The 18,476-nt window shown below is 39.9% G+C and overlaps 1 protein-coding gene across 1 annotated transcript; it reads left to right on the forward strand.

Moving 5' to 3' along the window:
• Positions 1–5,449: 5,449 nt before the first annotated feature.
• LOC104465197 (excitatory amino acid transporter 3-like) lies at positions 5,450–15,240 on the forward strand (the record flags this gene model as incomplete). The annotated part of the gene is made up of 6 exons (XM_010078147.1): positions 5,450–5,542; positions 8,508–8,622; positions 9,515–9,557; positions 11,477–11,584; positions 12,923–13,107; positions 15,133–15,240. Coding segments are annotated over 6 exons (652 nt in total), but the record flags the coding sequence as incomplete, so codon positions are not given.
• Between the last annotated feature and the right edge of the window lie 3,236 nt (positions 15,241–18,476).

Raw genomic sequence — 18,476 nt, forward strand, 5'->3', positions numbered from 1 at the left:
TCCACAACCTCATCGCTTCCAACCTGCATTGACCAGCAATGGGTGGTGATCAGAGGGCTGTATCAGACCAGGGAGCTTCCTGGTGACATCTCTAACCGAGGCCCCAGGGAGGCAGCAGACTTCCCTATGTAAAGGAATATCCATATCTATTGCATAAAGGCAATTGGAAGGGTGAGGAAGGTTGTGAGGGAATTTGCCTGTCCCCCCAGGCTGGGACCTGTTTCCATTCTCCCCCTTCTCTTAGGTCCCTTCCTTCGCCCTGCTGGCAAGAGGGGAGGGGATCCTCTGCTTCTTGTGGGGCTCCCCCGGCCGTTGCCTCAGGGATGGTGGGTTGCAGCTCCACCAGTCTAGCTCCTGCTCACACTCCCTGATACTCCTCAATCTTGCCACTTCTTCCTGCAGTTTGGCTGCCTGTTCTAGGAGCTGTTCCACCTGGGCGCACCTATTGCAGGATGGTTTGCCTCCCATTCCTGCCCCAGGAGAGTAGATTAGGCACCTCCCACATACCAAGGTCTGTGTTTGGCTGCCTGTTCTAGGAGCTGTTCCACCTGGGCGCACCTATTGCAGGATGGTTTGCCTCCCATTCCTGCCCCAGGAGAGTAGATTAGGCACCTCCCACATACCAAGGTCTGTACGGTTCCTCTGCCGTCTGAAGTTCTGTCTGCGTGGAGGCATCGGCCATCGCAGGGGAAGATGGTGCAGACCCCTCAGCCAGAGCTGCAGCCTTAGCTCTGAGACGAGTGCCCACCATTCTGTTCGGAGGGTCAGGTAGCATGTCCCATACCTTTCCTGGTCTTTAGTTCTTCCCTCCTTCTCAGAGGAACCCTGCCTGCTCGCTCTGCTCCTAAGGCCGCCTTATGAGGCTCCTGGACCTGGCAGAACTTCAGCGTCCCACTACACGAGCTGCCCCCTTTGCTGTTGCAGCATGCTGCGGGTGGTGCCCCCACGCTGCCTGTGCTGCCTGCTCTCTGTGAGAGAGCTAGCTCTCCGCCCTCCCGATACGAATTTAAGGACTGGGAGGGGGGTGTGGTCACCGTTGCCCCCCAGCAAATCCCACGCCACGTCAGCCTCTCGCGGGAGAGCTGGAGGCGGGATTCAGGTTACGCCACTGTCTCGGGGTTTTCCTGTTGAAGAAATCTCCCGAAAAACCCCCTGTGCCTTACGATCAGTCAGTCTGTCGGACCTGGGTCGGCTCCTAAGCAGATTATCTTGGTGACTTCCCTTAGGTAAAATAGCTTTATACAGTAGCATTTCAGTGGAACAACTCTAAATATGTACAACAAAGCAAGATTATGAAAGCATCTTCAGTGGGACTTCAAAAGTTGCAGATGACTGATGGTGCTATCATCCAGTCTTAACAGAACTCTTGGTTTGACGCGCTTAACCAGGTAGACAAGAGTTCTAAAATAAGAGTCAGAGAAGCTATGTGTCTTTCTCTAACTTTGTCAACACAAGATATTCCACATGCAAAAAACAGTAGTTGAGTACAATACTGGATTAAACTGGTCAGTTGCAATCATTCAATTTTTCCACTTCTGATTTTTTGCAAGTTTCACAGTATTGTCCTCCTTTCTGGTTATTTTTTAAAGAGGAAACTCCTAGGAATTCCTTAGTAATACAGCAAAAATAGCAGCAATAAAAATAAAAGGAAATTAAATCGGTAGGCTTCCTGGCAATACCAACTTAAAGATTCAAGCAAAAAAAGACCTTATATAGAATTTAAAAAAAAAAAACAAAAACAAAACCCAAAAAAACCAACCAAAACATGATTTCAATGTGAGGAACAGCTAGATGAGAGTTTTCCTTTTCCCCCCAGCACTTAAAATAGGACATCTGCATATTTTACCCAAAGGTATGTGCCTCCTCTGTTTTGTTGAGGGTCCTGCACCATTCTCATCCCTGTTGTGCTCTGATGCCTTCTAATACTCTGTCAAACAAAATTATTAACATCAGTCATTTTACTTATCCTCCCATACTGTTCTCAAAAAAAAGTTGCATATACAGTATAGCATTTTATTTTGTTAGGGTTTTGAGATCCTGGGACAAGAAAGAGAAGATGTGAGAGACTTGATTTCACTGATTGTTTCCTTTTTATTCTTTGTATGTGTTACAAATTAGACAAAATTGGGCAAAAAGAGAAAAAGAGTACAAAGAGCTTTGAGTTGGAGACTGTAACATAGAAAACATGAAATCTGAATTGCAGAAGACTAGGTGATGTAGTTTTATCCTGGCTGGCAGCAAAACACCACAACACTGCTTGCCCAACCTCCCCCCTCCTGGGGATTTGGGAGAGAATTAAAGGGGTAAAGGGAAAAGAGACTCATAGGTTGTGAAAAGAACAATTTAATAACTAAACTACAATGATGTTGAAAATAAGAATGATAATAATAATAGTAATATATAAACAAATGAGTGATACACAGTGATATTGATCACCACACAATGACCAAGGCTCAGCCCATTCCTGGCCAATGATCCCAGAGCAGGGAGAGTCCCGAAACCACAGTCCCGGAAGGGAGATAAGAGCCTGAGCATCCAAGAGATTGAGAGAACCCTGTGAGAGGGGTGACCCAGAGGGACACTACCTGGAGCAAGAGAGAGAACTTCCAGACAGAACCCCATCTATATAGTGGGCATAACGTGCATGGAATAGACCAATGGCTGATTTGGGTCTCAATCCTAAACCTAAGGTCGAAACCTAGGCTAGTAATTGGGGCTGTGCTCCCTCCCAGCTTCTCCTGCACCTGCAGACACTGGCACAGCAGAGAAGCTGAAAAGTCCTTGACTGTCCTGGCAGCAGCTATAAACATCAGTATGTTGTCAGCCACCTTCTCAGCACAAATCCAAAACACAGCCTCACACTAGCTACTAGTAGCTAGTGTGAGGCTGTGTTTTGGATAAGTTAGTTAACTCTAATTTTCAGTTGGCTTGAGAAGAAGCCCAGTGGCTGCCAATTATATTATCAATAGCTCACTAATGACGGTAGCATATATCAGGAGGAAAATCTGTTTTTATATATTGTGTTTTCCTTTGTGTAACAACCTAACATAAAAAGCAGCTTAGCAGCATAAAGCATCCAGTGTAAACCTGTGTCTGTGGCACATGTAGTGAATGCTACTTCATTCTTTAAATGGAATCACAGTCCTTAACACAGTTTTGTTTCACAGTACAGCTGTTTTTTTAAAAAAAATAAACAAACTAAGACAACCAAAACCCCACACCTGCAATCCTAAGAGCATACTCAAACTTAGTCATGTCTGCCTGACTGATTTGCATGTTTTTGTAGCTGTTAGCAAAGCAGCACCCACATGGGAGTGGAAGCACAAGCTGGATTCTAGCACAGTTCACTAACAGGATCATTATCCAGTTTAAAAGTGCAGGGGCAAAGTTTGCCCTTAATTATACCTCTGTAACTCCAGTGCGCATAACAGTTTGCAAAGGGATTTCATTTGGAGACAGAAGAATGGCTGTCACAGGAATTTCGTGTCATACTAATTGTAAAATCTTTATAACTGAGTACTCCAGGGAAATAACCTTGCATGATTATTAGGCTCTTGGCTACGTCAGCAAGACTGTCAGGCACAAATGTCTTCAGGCAAGCTTTGTGAAGCACTCCAACCCACAAAAAGATTATTATCTTGCTTCCACTGTCTGTCTAACCACTATCAACTGTCAATACAATAAGTTCTAGAATAAAATTGAATTGTTTTCTAGCTTTTATGAACATTTGATTAAAAGATACAGAACTTTGCCAATACCAGTTTGTTCTCTTTTATAAACATGATGTAAAATCTTCTAAGTTAATCTATCAGGTACAAAAGTTTCAACATTGACAGCCTTTGAATCGAGCTCGTCTATAGTTTGTAGAACCCCTTATTACTATACATTCTCAGAAGTTCTTACTGACATAATTTCCACAGCTGAGCCCATCGCAGTGCAAAAGTCCTCCTGTCTACCTGTTTTTTCCCAGTTCCCAAGCTGAGAAATAAAGATGATGGCCAAGGTTCTGTGTCCATTCTGCTGGTTTTGCCTCAAACAATATCCATAGTGCTGACAGCCTCCTGTAATAGCTATGGCATTGCTTTTTTCTGTGTTCCCTTGCCATATGAATAATTTGTTTATTATCCTTTGGTTTTTTCCTGTGCAAATGAGGTTATAGTCATTACGTCATTATTTCTTCAGTTATATGTAGTTCTTCTGTAGTCAGTCTGATGATATGCTGTCCTATGGAAGACCCCAAAATAATCAAATAGATGATGAAATAAAATAACCTTCATTCTCCCCACCCAGTACTGTTTGCATTTTCAATAAAAATTAACAGAACAAGTAAGGCATTATATGAATGCTCTAGGCACAAGTTGTTACTGCTGTTAATACACCTTCTGAAAGAGACATCAACATGTGGTTAAAGTATGCTTGCTAAGATCCCTTTTGACCTCAAAGATCAGCAAGTTACATTTGCGTCAGAAAGATCTTTTGATTTTTCTTCCTTAGTTTTTGAAACTTTAGTTTTTTCTACAAAGTCATGCTTCTCTGAGGTTAAATATCTTCAGGGTATTTTTACTTCCCTATACAAGTGAATCTGGCCAGTCTTTGATAATCTGACTCAATAAACATAAAAATATAAATGGATCACAAATGTATAATAAAGAGATAGCAGTGAATTATTAGTTAGTGTGGTTATAGACAGCCAAGTTTTACAGTCACAGTGCTCATTCTACCCTGGTTACTGAATTGTATGTGTCCAGATAGAACTGCAGATCTTTTAAACAATTAAAAAATATGTCATTACCAGTTTGATACAGTAGTGTTGCCAGAAGTTAGGCTGACCTCCGTAACACCTGTCTCAGCACTTTCCTCACCTTCATAAGCAAAAACTGCCCTCGGTTTCTGGCAATGACAGATAGAGGCAGAGCAGTTGGAACAGCGCAGACTTCAGAAAAGCTTTAGTCAAAAAAATAAACCTGTTAATAAAGGTGAGCCCTCCAGGAATGAGCCTTACCTGTCTGTATGTGCCTTTGAGCAACCTGGGGTATCAGCCCTGAGCAGCTCCCTTCCCATGGCTTTTAGTTTCAAAGCCAAAATATTACAGATCTGAAGAAAGTGAAGCTATTATTTAAATGAATATGGAAATAAATTGTAACATACTTTCATAAACCAAAGAAGACTTGATTCATCACCAACATCAGGGAATCAGAAAAGTTCAAGTGTCTTTTCCTAGAAAAATCCCAGTAATCCAGATTTTTGCAAAGAAGCAGAAGCAAATGTGTTGGTCTGCCACAGACACTTTTTTAGAACTGCAACTGGTGGTTAGGTATTTAGAAACATCTTGAACAGGGAAAAACTTCCAGCACAGAAATAAGAGACAATAAATAATTGTCACTACAAAAATAAGAGGTTTCTTCTAAGACTGTTTCTTAGTGTTTTGTTTTTATGGTTCTTTTTGCAGGTGTTGCTGCTTTGGATTCCAGCATTTCTGGGAAGATTGGTTTGCGAGCAGTCATATATTATTTCTGCACTACAGTCATAGCTGTAATACTAGGTACTCTGTGATACTGTATCTTTTAAAATCCTCAGCATCACCTAATTATGAGTATACAGCACTGTGACATTACTGTATTCCCAAGACAGGATGGGGAGAAGAGACAGGAATCATATCAAACATCTTGACATACCTGTAGCCTGATACAGGGACAAGTTAGTCCTGCTGTTCACAGTTGGACTGTATTCGTATCCAACATGAGGCCACAGGCAATTTTACCATACATTTCAGCTCAGGGAAGATGAGGAGCTATCTGCTTAGGTAAACAGTGACCAGCAGTGGGAAAGCTCAATGAACATCAAAGTCCAGCCTTAACTACTGTCCCGTCCCACTTGGTGGGTGAGGGCAAGGTTTACTTTTGGATCTCTGTGTGGTAAACCAGAACACCTGGAACAACACTTTGAGAGCTTCAGTTAGACAACTATTTTATTTAAAAAGATGTAAACAATATAGCAGAATTTCAAAAGATAAATGACATGGCAAAAAAACCTTTACAACAGCACTACCTCGTACTGACAACACTAAAACTTCCAATGTTGTGACAACCACTAACACTGTAATGATATCACAATTACCTGCAATGCCAAAACTACAACAATATGACAACCACCAACCACTATACAATAAATTTTATTTTTATATATTTTTAAACTATACAATCACTTGTTATCACTAGAAAGAAAAGCTCATAATTACTTATTGACACTGAAAAAAAGCTTGTAAGACTGTTACCCTTATGTGCCAGGAAGATAGAGACAGAGACAGATAGATGCTTGAAGAGAAAAGGGAAAGGAGAGAAGAGAGAAAGAAAAGTTTTCAGAACAATAACACCACCCTTGGATCAATGTGTTGGAGGTCCTCCAATGGTGGATGTGCACCTTCCCATTGTTTTTTATAGACAAAAGTTTTCAGGTCTCTTGCCTAACTTTCTTCAATTAGCATAAGAAGCTGCAGAGGTATCTCCTTCATTTGTGTAGGAAGAGGAGAGGTGTGTCTCCCTGATTTGCAAGGGAAGAACCCTCTTTTTGAACATGTGTAAGAGGGGACAGGGCACTGTTAACCCTTTCAACCAACTGGGTCAGTGGTTTTGCAGACCTTATACACTAGGTTAACTTTGGCTAAACTTATTGTCGGTGCCTCAGAGGTGAGGGCGTGATCTTGTTAGCAAGGGTGTGGGGCAAGGTTTGCTACTTGGTTGTAAGGGAGACAACCTTGTTAACAAGGGGGTAAGGCCATAAGTCCTTCCATACATTCCATACTTCCTCTTATGAGTGGGGAGTAGGACTAGGGGTACAACTGCAGTCTTCTACAACCGAGATGTTTGAGGTAAACCATTTGTTCACAAGGCCTTCGGCAGACATTCACCTTTCGTCCCTCACTGGGGCCTTTGGTAGGCAGTTGCAGACTTTCGTAACAGACCATTTTCTCTTTTAATCCCTTACAACTACAAAGTGAATTTCCTCAATAGCAAGAGGATAGATTGCCGCTGATTCTCAGAAGCAAGAATGTTTAATGTGTCTCACCTGAAAGAATGCAGAAAATATTGTTTTCCTTGTAATCTCATTTCCTGCCTAAAAGGTTTTTGTCCCCTCTGTCACTGCCAGCCTTCACTCCTACCTCTCTGAAATCCACATCTCCTCTTGCAGGAAGTTAATTCCCTACAAGCAGCCATGGAATCTTCCATATTTGATTAACCAAACATCTTCAGCCTGCCTTCTTAAATAAGAAATAAAATTAAACACTCTTCTGTCAGCTGTCATGTAGTTTGTGTTTTATATTTTTATTTTGTTGAGCCTGAGTGAATACTCTGCCTAGATATTGCCTGCTAAAAAGAAACGTATTTATTTGAAGGACAAAATGCACATCATATGTTGCCTACTTGTAAAGCAAAGCAGTATTTAACAACAGAAAAAGAATCACATACAGACATATAAAGCCAGATTAATTTTGAGAGGTTGCATCATTGAGAATAAAATATCACTGCGTTTACACCATTCAGGCCATCTTATCTGTCTGGGAATTTTCTGCAAATACATAATGAGGAAAATTAATAAAGACTAACATTAATATGTATCTAACTTTGAAATTGTCGCTACCCTGAGAGAAGGGTTAAACCAAACAATCTCCAGAGGTCCCTGCTGTTCTATAATACTATGATATTACTTGTTTCATTGCTCGGAGTTACACAAATTCAGTTCTGCTTTTATTCCTGGCTGGTTAAAGGGTCGTGCAAATGCCTCTTTCTCCCTACACTGAGATTTAGTAGTTTAATTTGCTTTAGGTTTGTTTGGATCTGGGGGAGGAAGATAAAAAAGAAAAAATAATGTACATTTGGAAAGGCCTAATATTTTCCTATATAAATAAAAATACCTAAAATGAAGCCACTAAAGTAAATAAAAAATTCATTGTTGATTACAGTATTCACAAGGTCAAAGCTCGTATTTCTTGCCCGTGATTTTTTTTTTCAGTTTGTTTCAGAAACCCATCTCTTATGTAACTTTATTGCTAAATAATTTTACCAAAACGTCCTGTTGTACTTTGAGGTCACAGGACAATGCACTTGTATTCATATCTGAAAGCTAGTAGCAAGAAGAGCTGCATAAGACAAAAGGTAGAAAGCAATTCAAAACATCACCATGCAAAAGTTGCAGAACACCAGCTGAAGCCTAGCTGAAGTAATTTACCTTCTTGGTGAGCAGTAGTGATTTAGTACCATACATGCAAGAACGAAGTTAGTGCCCAAGTCCAGTGGCAAAGCCTCAAGTAGTTCCTGTGCTGGGGAAACCCACACATTTAAGGATACCACCTGTAGACTTCTTTTTTGTGAACAGCACTGTATGAGCACACAGGGAGAGCATTTGGCTAAGTTTAGTTCATGAAGAGTTTAGCTTCATGGGATACACTGAGGCAGGATGCACCAATGCCTCTGCCTGCACTGTGAGCTCTTCTGGTTCTCCTTCTGCAGGGATTGTCTTAGTTGTGACCATTAAACCTGGTGTGACTCAAAAGGCAAATGAGATTGACAGAGTCGGCAGTACCCCAGAAGTCAATACTGTTGATGCCATGCTGGATCTGATCAGGTGAGGTTTTCTTTTTTAGTTTCCATACCACTGTTGTGCAGTCCAAACAAATAGAAAAAAAAGTTGTGTGATGTGTAATACAATAAAAATTTCTAATGTTGTTTGGATGAATAAGGAGACGATAACTTGTATTCCAACAGGTTAGACATTTTAGAGTACATTCAGAGCAGTTTGTTAAAAATATTTCTCTTTACACCATAGACTAATAAACCCAACAAAACCAAAATTACCCTCCTTCGCAGAAACTGGTACGCAAGATTTACCTAGTATGAAGAAAATAGCCAGAAGGGATTGAAAGGTTGATGGGTTACTGACTAACAGCTTCTGTAAGGGCCAGGATAGGCAGCCACCTGAAATTGCAGAGTTATGTTTCCCCTCCTCAAGGCAGGAATCAGAGTAACAGACACAGTAAGCAAATGTTTCTTAGGGTTACACAGTCATCAAGTTTGCTGTATCACCAATATCTAAAGCAACCTTATAGTCAGTTTTTCCCCATCAGCATCATGGAAAACAATAGATACTTAAAGTGGTTAGAAGAAGGAAACCCTTAGAAAAGTCTGCAGAAGACTTGAGCAGGTTTTCAGAGCTAACGTGTTTAAGGAGTTAGAAAAAATTCACAAAAAAGGGCTACGTAGTTCCCTCAAAACCATTTCCGTGGATAATTTTTTCTCCATCTACAATGTCTTTGTTCTGTATCACTATTCCTGCCCACTATTTTCTTATGGTAGAATTTTTACTTAGTCCATCATGTAAGAATCAACTGCCACGTATTTAAAATCGGCTTTATCAGAATTTTTTATTTCAGGAAGTGTGACTCGCATTTGCAGATGCAGGTCCAGATAGACAGATCTCAGTATGCTGTAATGTTGAAATGCATCTACTCTTTTAACAGGAATATGTTCCCAGAAAACCTTGTGCAGGCTTGTTTTCAGCAGGTAAGTTTGAACATTCCTCTTTGCTACTGTAGTTTTCATTGCTAATTACAAATTATCTTCTTTTATGTCCCCAAAAACTGTATCAGGTAAGAATTATTTGTGAGAAGTCCAGAAGTATCTCAATCTCCCATATAAAGACTTTTTTAAAAAGTGTCTTGGTGTCCTTTCCATTATGATGAACATTTTATCAACTATTAAGTCCTTGATCATCCCTTGCAAAAAGACATGGTTTAGGAGCTGGGTGCAGAAACCAAGCAGTGTACAAGACAAGATTTTTCCTTTTGGGACAGACAGAGCTAGAAGAACTATGTCATGACAATCTATTTCCCTGTTCTTAAGAAACCTCAGTGTCTGATGAAATCTGCATAACTTTGCCCTCACCCCAATGTGTCTCACATCTAATGTCCATTGCCAAACCTGATGATCCATCTTAAGGAAAAGGCAGCCAATTGGAAGCATCTATTTGAGACATTTTTCAGAAAAAGTGAGATTTGCAAGATGAAAGAGAGAACTGCTGTCTGTATATCAGATTTACTTCAGATTCAGTCATCTTTACCTGTAAATATATCAACTGTTTTTTGTGATGCTCTCTGCTTCCCTTTTTTGTCTTCCCCAGCAGTTGCCTGCCAGTCTGTCTGAGGTTTGTATGTGAGGTAGTTAACCTTCCCCAGGAAATGATGTTAAGTATCCTGCTGTGCACAGCACTGAATGCATTTCCAGTGTATAAAACTTCTTTATGTAGTTTTGCTCATATGTTCATTAGTGTCACCCTACACTAAGGTGGATCTAGAGACCCTTGGCAGAATTATGACGGCACTAAATCATAGTTACAATTAAAGCTTTATTCTCTTAACAGGCTATTATGATTTATATAGCACAGAATTTATGATCAGAATAGCACAGGATTTCTATAAGCAGAATCGGTATAGTACTGATTTTATAACAGCACTGCTTAGTTTATGGTTTCTAGCCACCTGGACCCTCTGCAGATTGAGTCGAATTTTAATCCTTGGTTTGCTATATCAACATAACAATCATAATCTGGACGCAAAAATCATATAAAAGAATACAAGTCACTCAGTCCTTGGAGGAAGCAGATGGTGGTGGCGGTGTCCCTGACCACCGAGGGGTTGCAGGTCTCACTGCCCAGCAGCACTTCTAGTACACATTCCCCGTTAGAGGGAAACTGCTTGGTTCTATGGACAGTGCCCTGGGTGCTGTTACATGTACCTGTTCTGTGTCAGGGTCATCAGCACCACTGGCTGGCCAAGTGCCTGGGACCTTCAAAGGTGGTAAGGAGGGGCATAGTCAGCCTGGCATCCCGGAATCTTGAGGCCAGTAGGGAGGGGAGGAAGAAATCTGTTTGGTTTGTCTATGTGCACAGGACCTTCAGGCCCTGATAATGCAGGGAAAAATGACTAATAAGTGACCAGCTTGGTCGCAGAGAATGGCTGTTTGCTTTATATAATGACATTAGTTATGCTAACCACATCACCAGGGGTCTGGTTGTATCAGGTGTATCTGCTCTAAACGACCTATCGTGGGGTGGCTGTCAGCAGTACTCTCCAGACTGTTTGTCCCAACAAAAAGTCCCTTTGCCATTGTGAGGAACTGTATCCCAACCCCCATAAGACTGCACCAGGTCCACAGGGCACTTGAGAGCCTAGGGAGCAGAATTCATAGCATATTATCTGTGAATCACTTGTTTGATCTACACCATCAGTACAGTACAGTACAGTACAGAACTGTAAGGGCTCACATGAACTGGGAAATAACGTGTTTGTCTGTGCTTGCTACCTCCAAGTCACATTGGTTAATTTTTCCCTTATTTTTATTAGGCAAAGGCTATGCCTTTGTCCGTTCTTCAGTTTCCTCATGTTTCTAAATAACCACTTCTATTTTTTGAAAAACTTTTCCAGTATAAAACCAAACGTGAAAAAGTTGAGGCAACAACTGGTGTGGATAAAAATAGCTCTGCATTTGCAGAAGAACCTGTTCCAACTGCTGCAACAGCAAAGGATTCAGAGGTGTGACCTTTATTGTCATATTCCTTCACAACATATGAAGTGGGGAGAAAGAACATAGATTAAATTTGGTTTAGCTGATGTGGTTAGTGATTGAGAAAAGGAAAGAAATGGTACATAGGTAGGTTTTAGCAAGGGCACAAAACTTAGTAAGTAAATGCTAGATGTGATTATGAGGATCTTCCAGTAGGTTTAAGAACACCAGAGGACTCCATTGGTAATTAAGCAGTGCAAAGATAATAGATGATGTGAGAAAATGATCCATTCATACACTCCATTAAATGTATGTGCTAATGAATTGTCAATTTGCTGAGAAATTGAAGAAAACAGTCTCTGTAGAAAGGCTAGATGTATATCAGCATGAGATGTTTGAGCAGCAATGAGTTGACTCTAAGCACTGCAGAAAGGAATGGAAAATCATAATAATTTTTTTCTGAGTAAAGAAGAGGTTTAACAAACTTCTGATTAGAGGTGTAGAAAGCTTATGGATGTTGATGGTTTATAAAGCCTAGAATTGCACTGAAGGAGAGGGAGAAAGGAACTCAGTAGAATACGAACACAGAACTATGAACAGTAGTATCAAATCAGTATGCATTTTATTACACTCCTTCCAAATTTCATCTCATAGTAATGAGAGCATGGGAACATAAGCTATATGAAAAGACATGAATTAAATCCTGAAACAGGATGTAGTGAAGACTTGCACCCTTTCCTTCATATGTTCATGCTGCACAAACACAGAGGAATGTGTGAATACCTACCTATTTAGTAGGATTTTTATGGTATCTGCATCCAATTCTGCTATAAATTACGCAATTTCACTGATTTCCGCTGAGCAATAGATTTTAAACTTGGGACAAAATTGGACACTATTGTCACTGTTCTTACACAACGTACTATTTATCTTAAATCCAGACACAAAGCCTTGAGTTGCTCAGAAATGACCACAGGAATTCTACATCAGCTGTGTTTTGTCCTCCACAGTAGGGAGTAAGCCTTGAGTATATTGAAGGCGTGACTGCAGATACCTAGACCTTGCCATACTTTGTGTCAGAAGTCTATAGAAAGGGCAACATAAATTAAGGGGTCCTTTATCCCCTGCTAATGTTTGGTCAGATCTTTGCATAGCTTTAAAATACAAAGCTTTCAAAGACAATTTAGTGCTACCTTCATTCTTGAACTTGCCCACTTGGTACCACCAGGAAGGGAATAGAGTGACTGGAGAAGAGATCTGTGGCTTTTCAAAGAAAGATCTAAATGTGTTTTCGTTTTAGAACTCTTTAAAGTAAATTCAGTGTTTTCAGACAGTAACTTTTTTTTTCTGTTGAATCTAATCTATAGAACAAAACCCAAGAATACAAAATCGTGGGCGTGTATTCTGACGGCATCAATGTGCTGGGGTTGATCGTCTTCTGTCTTGTTTTTGGAATGGTTATTGGGAAAATGGGAGAGAAAGGACAAGTGCTGGTGGATTTTTTCAATGCACTGAATGAAGCTACAATGAGAATAGTTCAGATAATGATGTGGTAAGTCCAAAGACTGGCATTTTCTAACAGCTTCTGTAAGTGTGTTTTGTCATTGAAGAGGTAGGAGCAGACTCATACTTCATATTTGCTTTTGTATAGTGCTCTACAGCAAACAACTTTAAAAGAAAGGCTGGTAAAAAGTTTCCTTTCTACAGAATTTGATCCTTTCAAAGAAACTGGAGACAGGGCTTCCACTTACTGTATATTAGAGAAACAGTCCTATTGGTACATAGGAAACCTGAGTTTTTCAGACATTCTTGGTAGAGGTTTATATCAAACTAGTACAACTGCACTAGTGATTTCAGGGCTGTAGAAGCATTACTACTCACGTGCCCTTCTCAGTCTTGTACACCATTCCCTGATAATCATTATGTTCACAGGATAGCTGTCCTTGGAGTTAAGTTCCTTTAGAAATAAAAGTTAATATAGAAGCCACAGCACAGAGCAAAATCCAAAATGGTATGCAACATACAACTTTGCATCATTTACCTTCTACTAACAGGTTTTGTGAGACAGTATTCTCACAATGTTCTCTCATAATACTCTCAGACAGGACAATTAAAAAATGTAGCAACTCATCCGATAGTGTTTGGTTGGACTTCACCGCTATTCACAGAGCTTTTCTCCATACAGATTACAATTACAGGATCAGGACTATAAGAACACACAATTCTTTACAGAGCTTGATCCTACATGTGGATTGCCTTGTACTCTTTGCTACATTACTCTGCTCATATCCACATGTTTCACACAAACAGTAGCTTATCAGATCTGGCCTTTCCATGAACTGATGGCTGCAAAACAGTAAACCTGTCCAGGGTTTATTTGCACACTTCTTGCTCCTTTTAAAGAAAGGTAAATTAGTTTCTGCAGCTTGTGCTAGGCAGCTGCTTCAGTCCCCAGCTGAGTTACAGTCCCATGAAACAGGCTGCTTCACATTACAACAAATTACCACTAACGAGAACCCGAGAGTTAGCACATGCCACAGATACAGGATCCTAGCCATAAGCTGACTGTCCATTGTCTTGCATGTGCCTAAAGCTGTGGCTGCAGGCTCCCTGTGTTACTATGGATGTGAAAGCTGTTGCCTTGAATAAAGTTTGATGCTGGCAGTGTGAGGAATTAGTTCTGCTTTCACCAAGGTCAGGGCTCAGACAGAACTAGGAGTCCCTGCTTTGCACAGGGACAAAGCACTAGTTTATTTGTGAGATAGCACACACACATTTTATAAATTTATAATTTATATTTTTAAATTGATACATTTTACATATTCACAAATTTATAAACCAGTTTATAGTACTCAAAGCTCCAAAGTGGCCACTTGTCTCTGTGACAGACTGCTGTCTGGTACCAGAAGGAAGTGCAGCTGGTGCTAGCACAAGACCTGATTTTTTCTTAAATTTTCTGTAGGCAGTAGCCCATGCAGCTATTCACATCTGTGAGGCATGGCCTTGTGTAAGTTTACTGGCAGATGGGGACCCCTCCATCAAGCAACACATTGATGACTGTACTGTCATCCCAACATACTAAACTCACTCTTACTCTGTGCAGCTGACCCACATATAGCCCCCAGTGCTGCAAGGCAGCTGCTGTAGGCACAGGAGACCTTTCCCATCTGTGCGTGACTGCAGAATGCACAGATTGGTCTCAGCCCTGCAGACTTGCACCTCCACATAAGCTTATGACTATGCATAAACATTTGCTGCAGTAGGGCAAAGCCCACACCCCTTCCCAGCTTCTGTGTATTCTGTGATACAAGGTCATACAGTACTTGTTAGACTATGCATAAGGTTTTATTTACTCTGATTTTCTAATCTTTTTTCATCAACTCTATTGAAGTCTTGCTGCAAGTGAATGAAGTCAGTTGTATAACAGAATATAAAAAAAATCTTCAGTTGGGTAAGAGAATATAAAAAAAAAATCTTCCTTCTGTTGTAAAAAGTTACACTGTGCGAGAAATTATTCTGGGGTAATCATGCGATACTTCTGAGAATGCATTTTAATGGCTTTATTTTTGCTTTCTAGGTATATGCCAATTGGTATTGTGTTTTTAATTGCTGGGAAGATAACAGAAGTTGAGGACTGGGAAATCTTTCGTAAGCTGGGTCTTTATATGGCTACAGTACTAAGTGGGTATGTCATTTCTCAAAGATGAAATTAGATGTGTGCAGTTTTTAGAGCTCAGTGGATTACAACTCAATTATCCACAACACCCAGCCTCTTCTAGGTCAGAGACAAAAATTCTTGTCAGTGAAAATTGTGTGAGGATATTTTGAATGCATGTTTTGCTGAAGGCACATTTTGTTTTAAAAAGTCACTGCCTTGCATTCTAAAAAGAAAAAGCAAAGGCTGTTCTTGTATTCATTGTTTCATCTTCTCAGTTTGGTGCTGAAACAGATAATATTGTATTTTTGAGAGTAGTAATGCTTCTTTCAAGGCAAAAGTAGCTGGTGAAGCTGCAAAAGCAGCAGCTGCTATGTGAATAACTTAGCCAAGCATCAAAACATTTTTTCTCTTCTTTTTCTAGACCCTTGTCTGTGTAGAACAGTCTGGGGTGGAACAGGTTATGCAATGCACAATGTGGAACCTTGCAGATGTGGAGCCTTAGAACAGGCAACTTAACCGCTTCAAGTGACATAGGCTACAACAGTAGATCATTATATATCTCTGAAAACTATCCTACAAAGAACCCTTTTGATAGATAAATGTCTGTTACAGTCCAAATAACTTAAATGTATTTAAATTTCTATTTCCAATTCAGTGAAGCATAACATCTACGCTGTCTTGGTTCATTGCCTTAGCATCTGCTCCTATAATTCCTTCAGTATACTAAGGATTTATTCATGTTTTTTCTAGAGGCTAGATTCAAAGTTGTTCAAGAGCTTCTTTCCCCCCACCTTATTCATATATATGCTATTCTTCAAACATCATTCACATGCTTTCTGACAACCAAGCAGAGAGAAAGGTAATACATTAGTGTTAAATGCTGACTTCTCTATAAATAGTCATGAATAATCTCCTTTTTTTTTTTTTTTTGCATTAGTCTTTGCTAGATAATCATATTTATTTCAAAGTTGTTGTTTTGTTTCATGCATAAGCCAGTATGTTTGGACTAGCTGTTCAAAAATCTTTTGACATATAATGACTTTCTAAGTAAAAAATGCAGCTCCAGAAATAGCACTAAATCACAACTTTTCCAAAATGTTACAGAAATGAGTGAAAGTTATGTTTGTCTAACGCATAATGGAGTTTTTTGTTACTTTCCATTTAAACTTGGAAAATAAATCAGATTTTTAAAGGATGCAAAAGTTGATGTTTACCAAGAGACTGTAAATCAAGAGATTAATATTTTCTACATAAATTACAAATGAGACCATGACTACAAGTTAGGTAAAAGTCATTTATGCTTATAGTCCTTTATAACTCCAATTAACTTAGAGGAGGAATATGTTGGATGGATTATTACTGCCCTTTGACTTCATTTTTAGGTTAGATAGTAAGCTTTACAGTTTTAGCTCTGACAGCAAGTTTTATGACTCTTTGCCTGTTAATGGTTACTATTTGTACTGTGACAGGGTGTATCATCCTTAAGATGTGTGTGAAGACACAGTGCCTTCTCCAGAACGACCACCACATATAGTCTCCCATTTAGCTGGTAACCATGTCCTCGAAAGGCACAACAATTTTAAGTACATTCCCAGGTGCCATCAAAAATATTGTATATAGTAAGGGTGCCCACCTCTGCATCCTTGGAGAGAAAAAAGTCTCTGTTCTGTCAAACTCTGTTGCACATGCCATGATTTTCCCTGATGGGTGGCAGGGTAGATCTCTGCAACACCTCTGCCTCTTGCAGAATGGCCTACAGTGGAGGGTTCTCAAGGTGTTATGGAGAAGGGCTAACAGCAGCATATCCTCTGCCAAACTGACCATCAGGGAGGGCATACTGTAAACAGGTCACAGGCGCGAAGATGACAATGTACACACAAGACTATGGTCTGCAAGGAAAAGGTGCTTGTTCTACATTTTCCAGCCTGCGAGAATATCCTTTTTCCCACCTCTTGGAAAATGGGAGAAATTGTGCTTTTTCTTTGTTTTGTTCTTAAACACTGCTGTTCCCACCATCTATTTTCATTCCTATTTACTTGACCTTGTGTGTTTGCAGTGTGTTCCATTCATCAGCATCCTTTCTGGTTGTCTCTTTATCATCCTCCCTTTACTCTTGATCCTGAGAATTACAGCTTATATTAAACACACTTCTTGTATTGCCTATCAAGAAAAATGTACAAGAGTATGAGGGCTGGTGTGTCTTATCCTCCTCTTCCTTTCCTTTAACTTCCCTCTCCAGCTCATCTTCTATCTCACCTTCTTCTCAGCTTTATTATTCATGACCTTGCACAGTCTCAGCCCTACCAGCTCTCATCCACCATTGTCGGCAACACGTCTCAGTCTTTACGTCTCATTCAGGTCCCCACAAGGGAACATACTTGCCCCAGTGCCTCTGCTCCAGTTGTCCGCTAAATATCTTCAACCTCTCACGTTTAATGGTGGCAGTGTCAGGATGACAAAATTACAGCAGTCACAGAGGAGGAAAATCAAAGTAGGAGGCATAATACAAGTGCCAGAGAACTCAGAGCCTGAGGTGGAAAAAAAAAAAAAAAGGAAGCTGCACCAAGCAGACTGTCTCTTGCCTGTACCTTGCCTCATCTGAAAGAGCAAGGTACCTGCATCTCTAGATGCTATAAGGCATGCCAGTTTGGAATTCAGAGGGACAAGATTCTTCCTATCTTAAAACTGGACGCTATTAGAATTTCTTTTTTCAGTTGCTGATTATGATTTTTCGTATAAAATTTCTCCTGCTTACAGTGAATTGCATTTCATGCATGAAAAGAAGTATTAGTTAGAATTTGCTTAATGAAAATCAGTAGTAGCAAAGCAGATGTGCACAAATACTTTATTTTGGGTAATGCCATGTTCATGCAGCCCCTAAAAAGTGCAGCTCTAAATTTTTCAAAATAACTCCTTGGAAACGCTTTGGTATGCTTCTAGATCTAGATATTCTTGAAATGTTTACTCTCATCAACATTTTGTTAAGACACCCAATGACACCCATACCATTTATATTTTTTCTTTATGTTTTGCAGAATTCAGTTTGTTCTCAGACACTACTGTATGAATTGTTTGGTTTCTTCCTAGAGTTCTTTACAAAACTTTGTCAATACATGTTATATGCTCTTATTTACATTCCACTAAATAAATCCTTTGGTCAGATACAGAATGAAAACTGCAATGCTTTTAAAAAGATAAAAGCAGATTAAAAAAAAAAAGATAAAAATATTAAAAAAGCTGGCAGGGCTTATTGAGAGGGCTTT

This window comes from Pterocles gutturalis, unplaced genomic scaffold (genome assembly GCF_000699245.1).
Source record: "Pterocles gutturalis isolate BGI_N339 unplaced genomic scaffold, ASM69924v1 scaffold32408, whole genome shotgun sequence".
NCBI classification, from domain to species: domain Eukaryota; kingdom Metazoa; phylum Chordata; class Aves; order Pterocliformes; family Pteroclidae; genus Pterocles; species Pterocles gutturalis.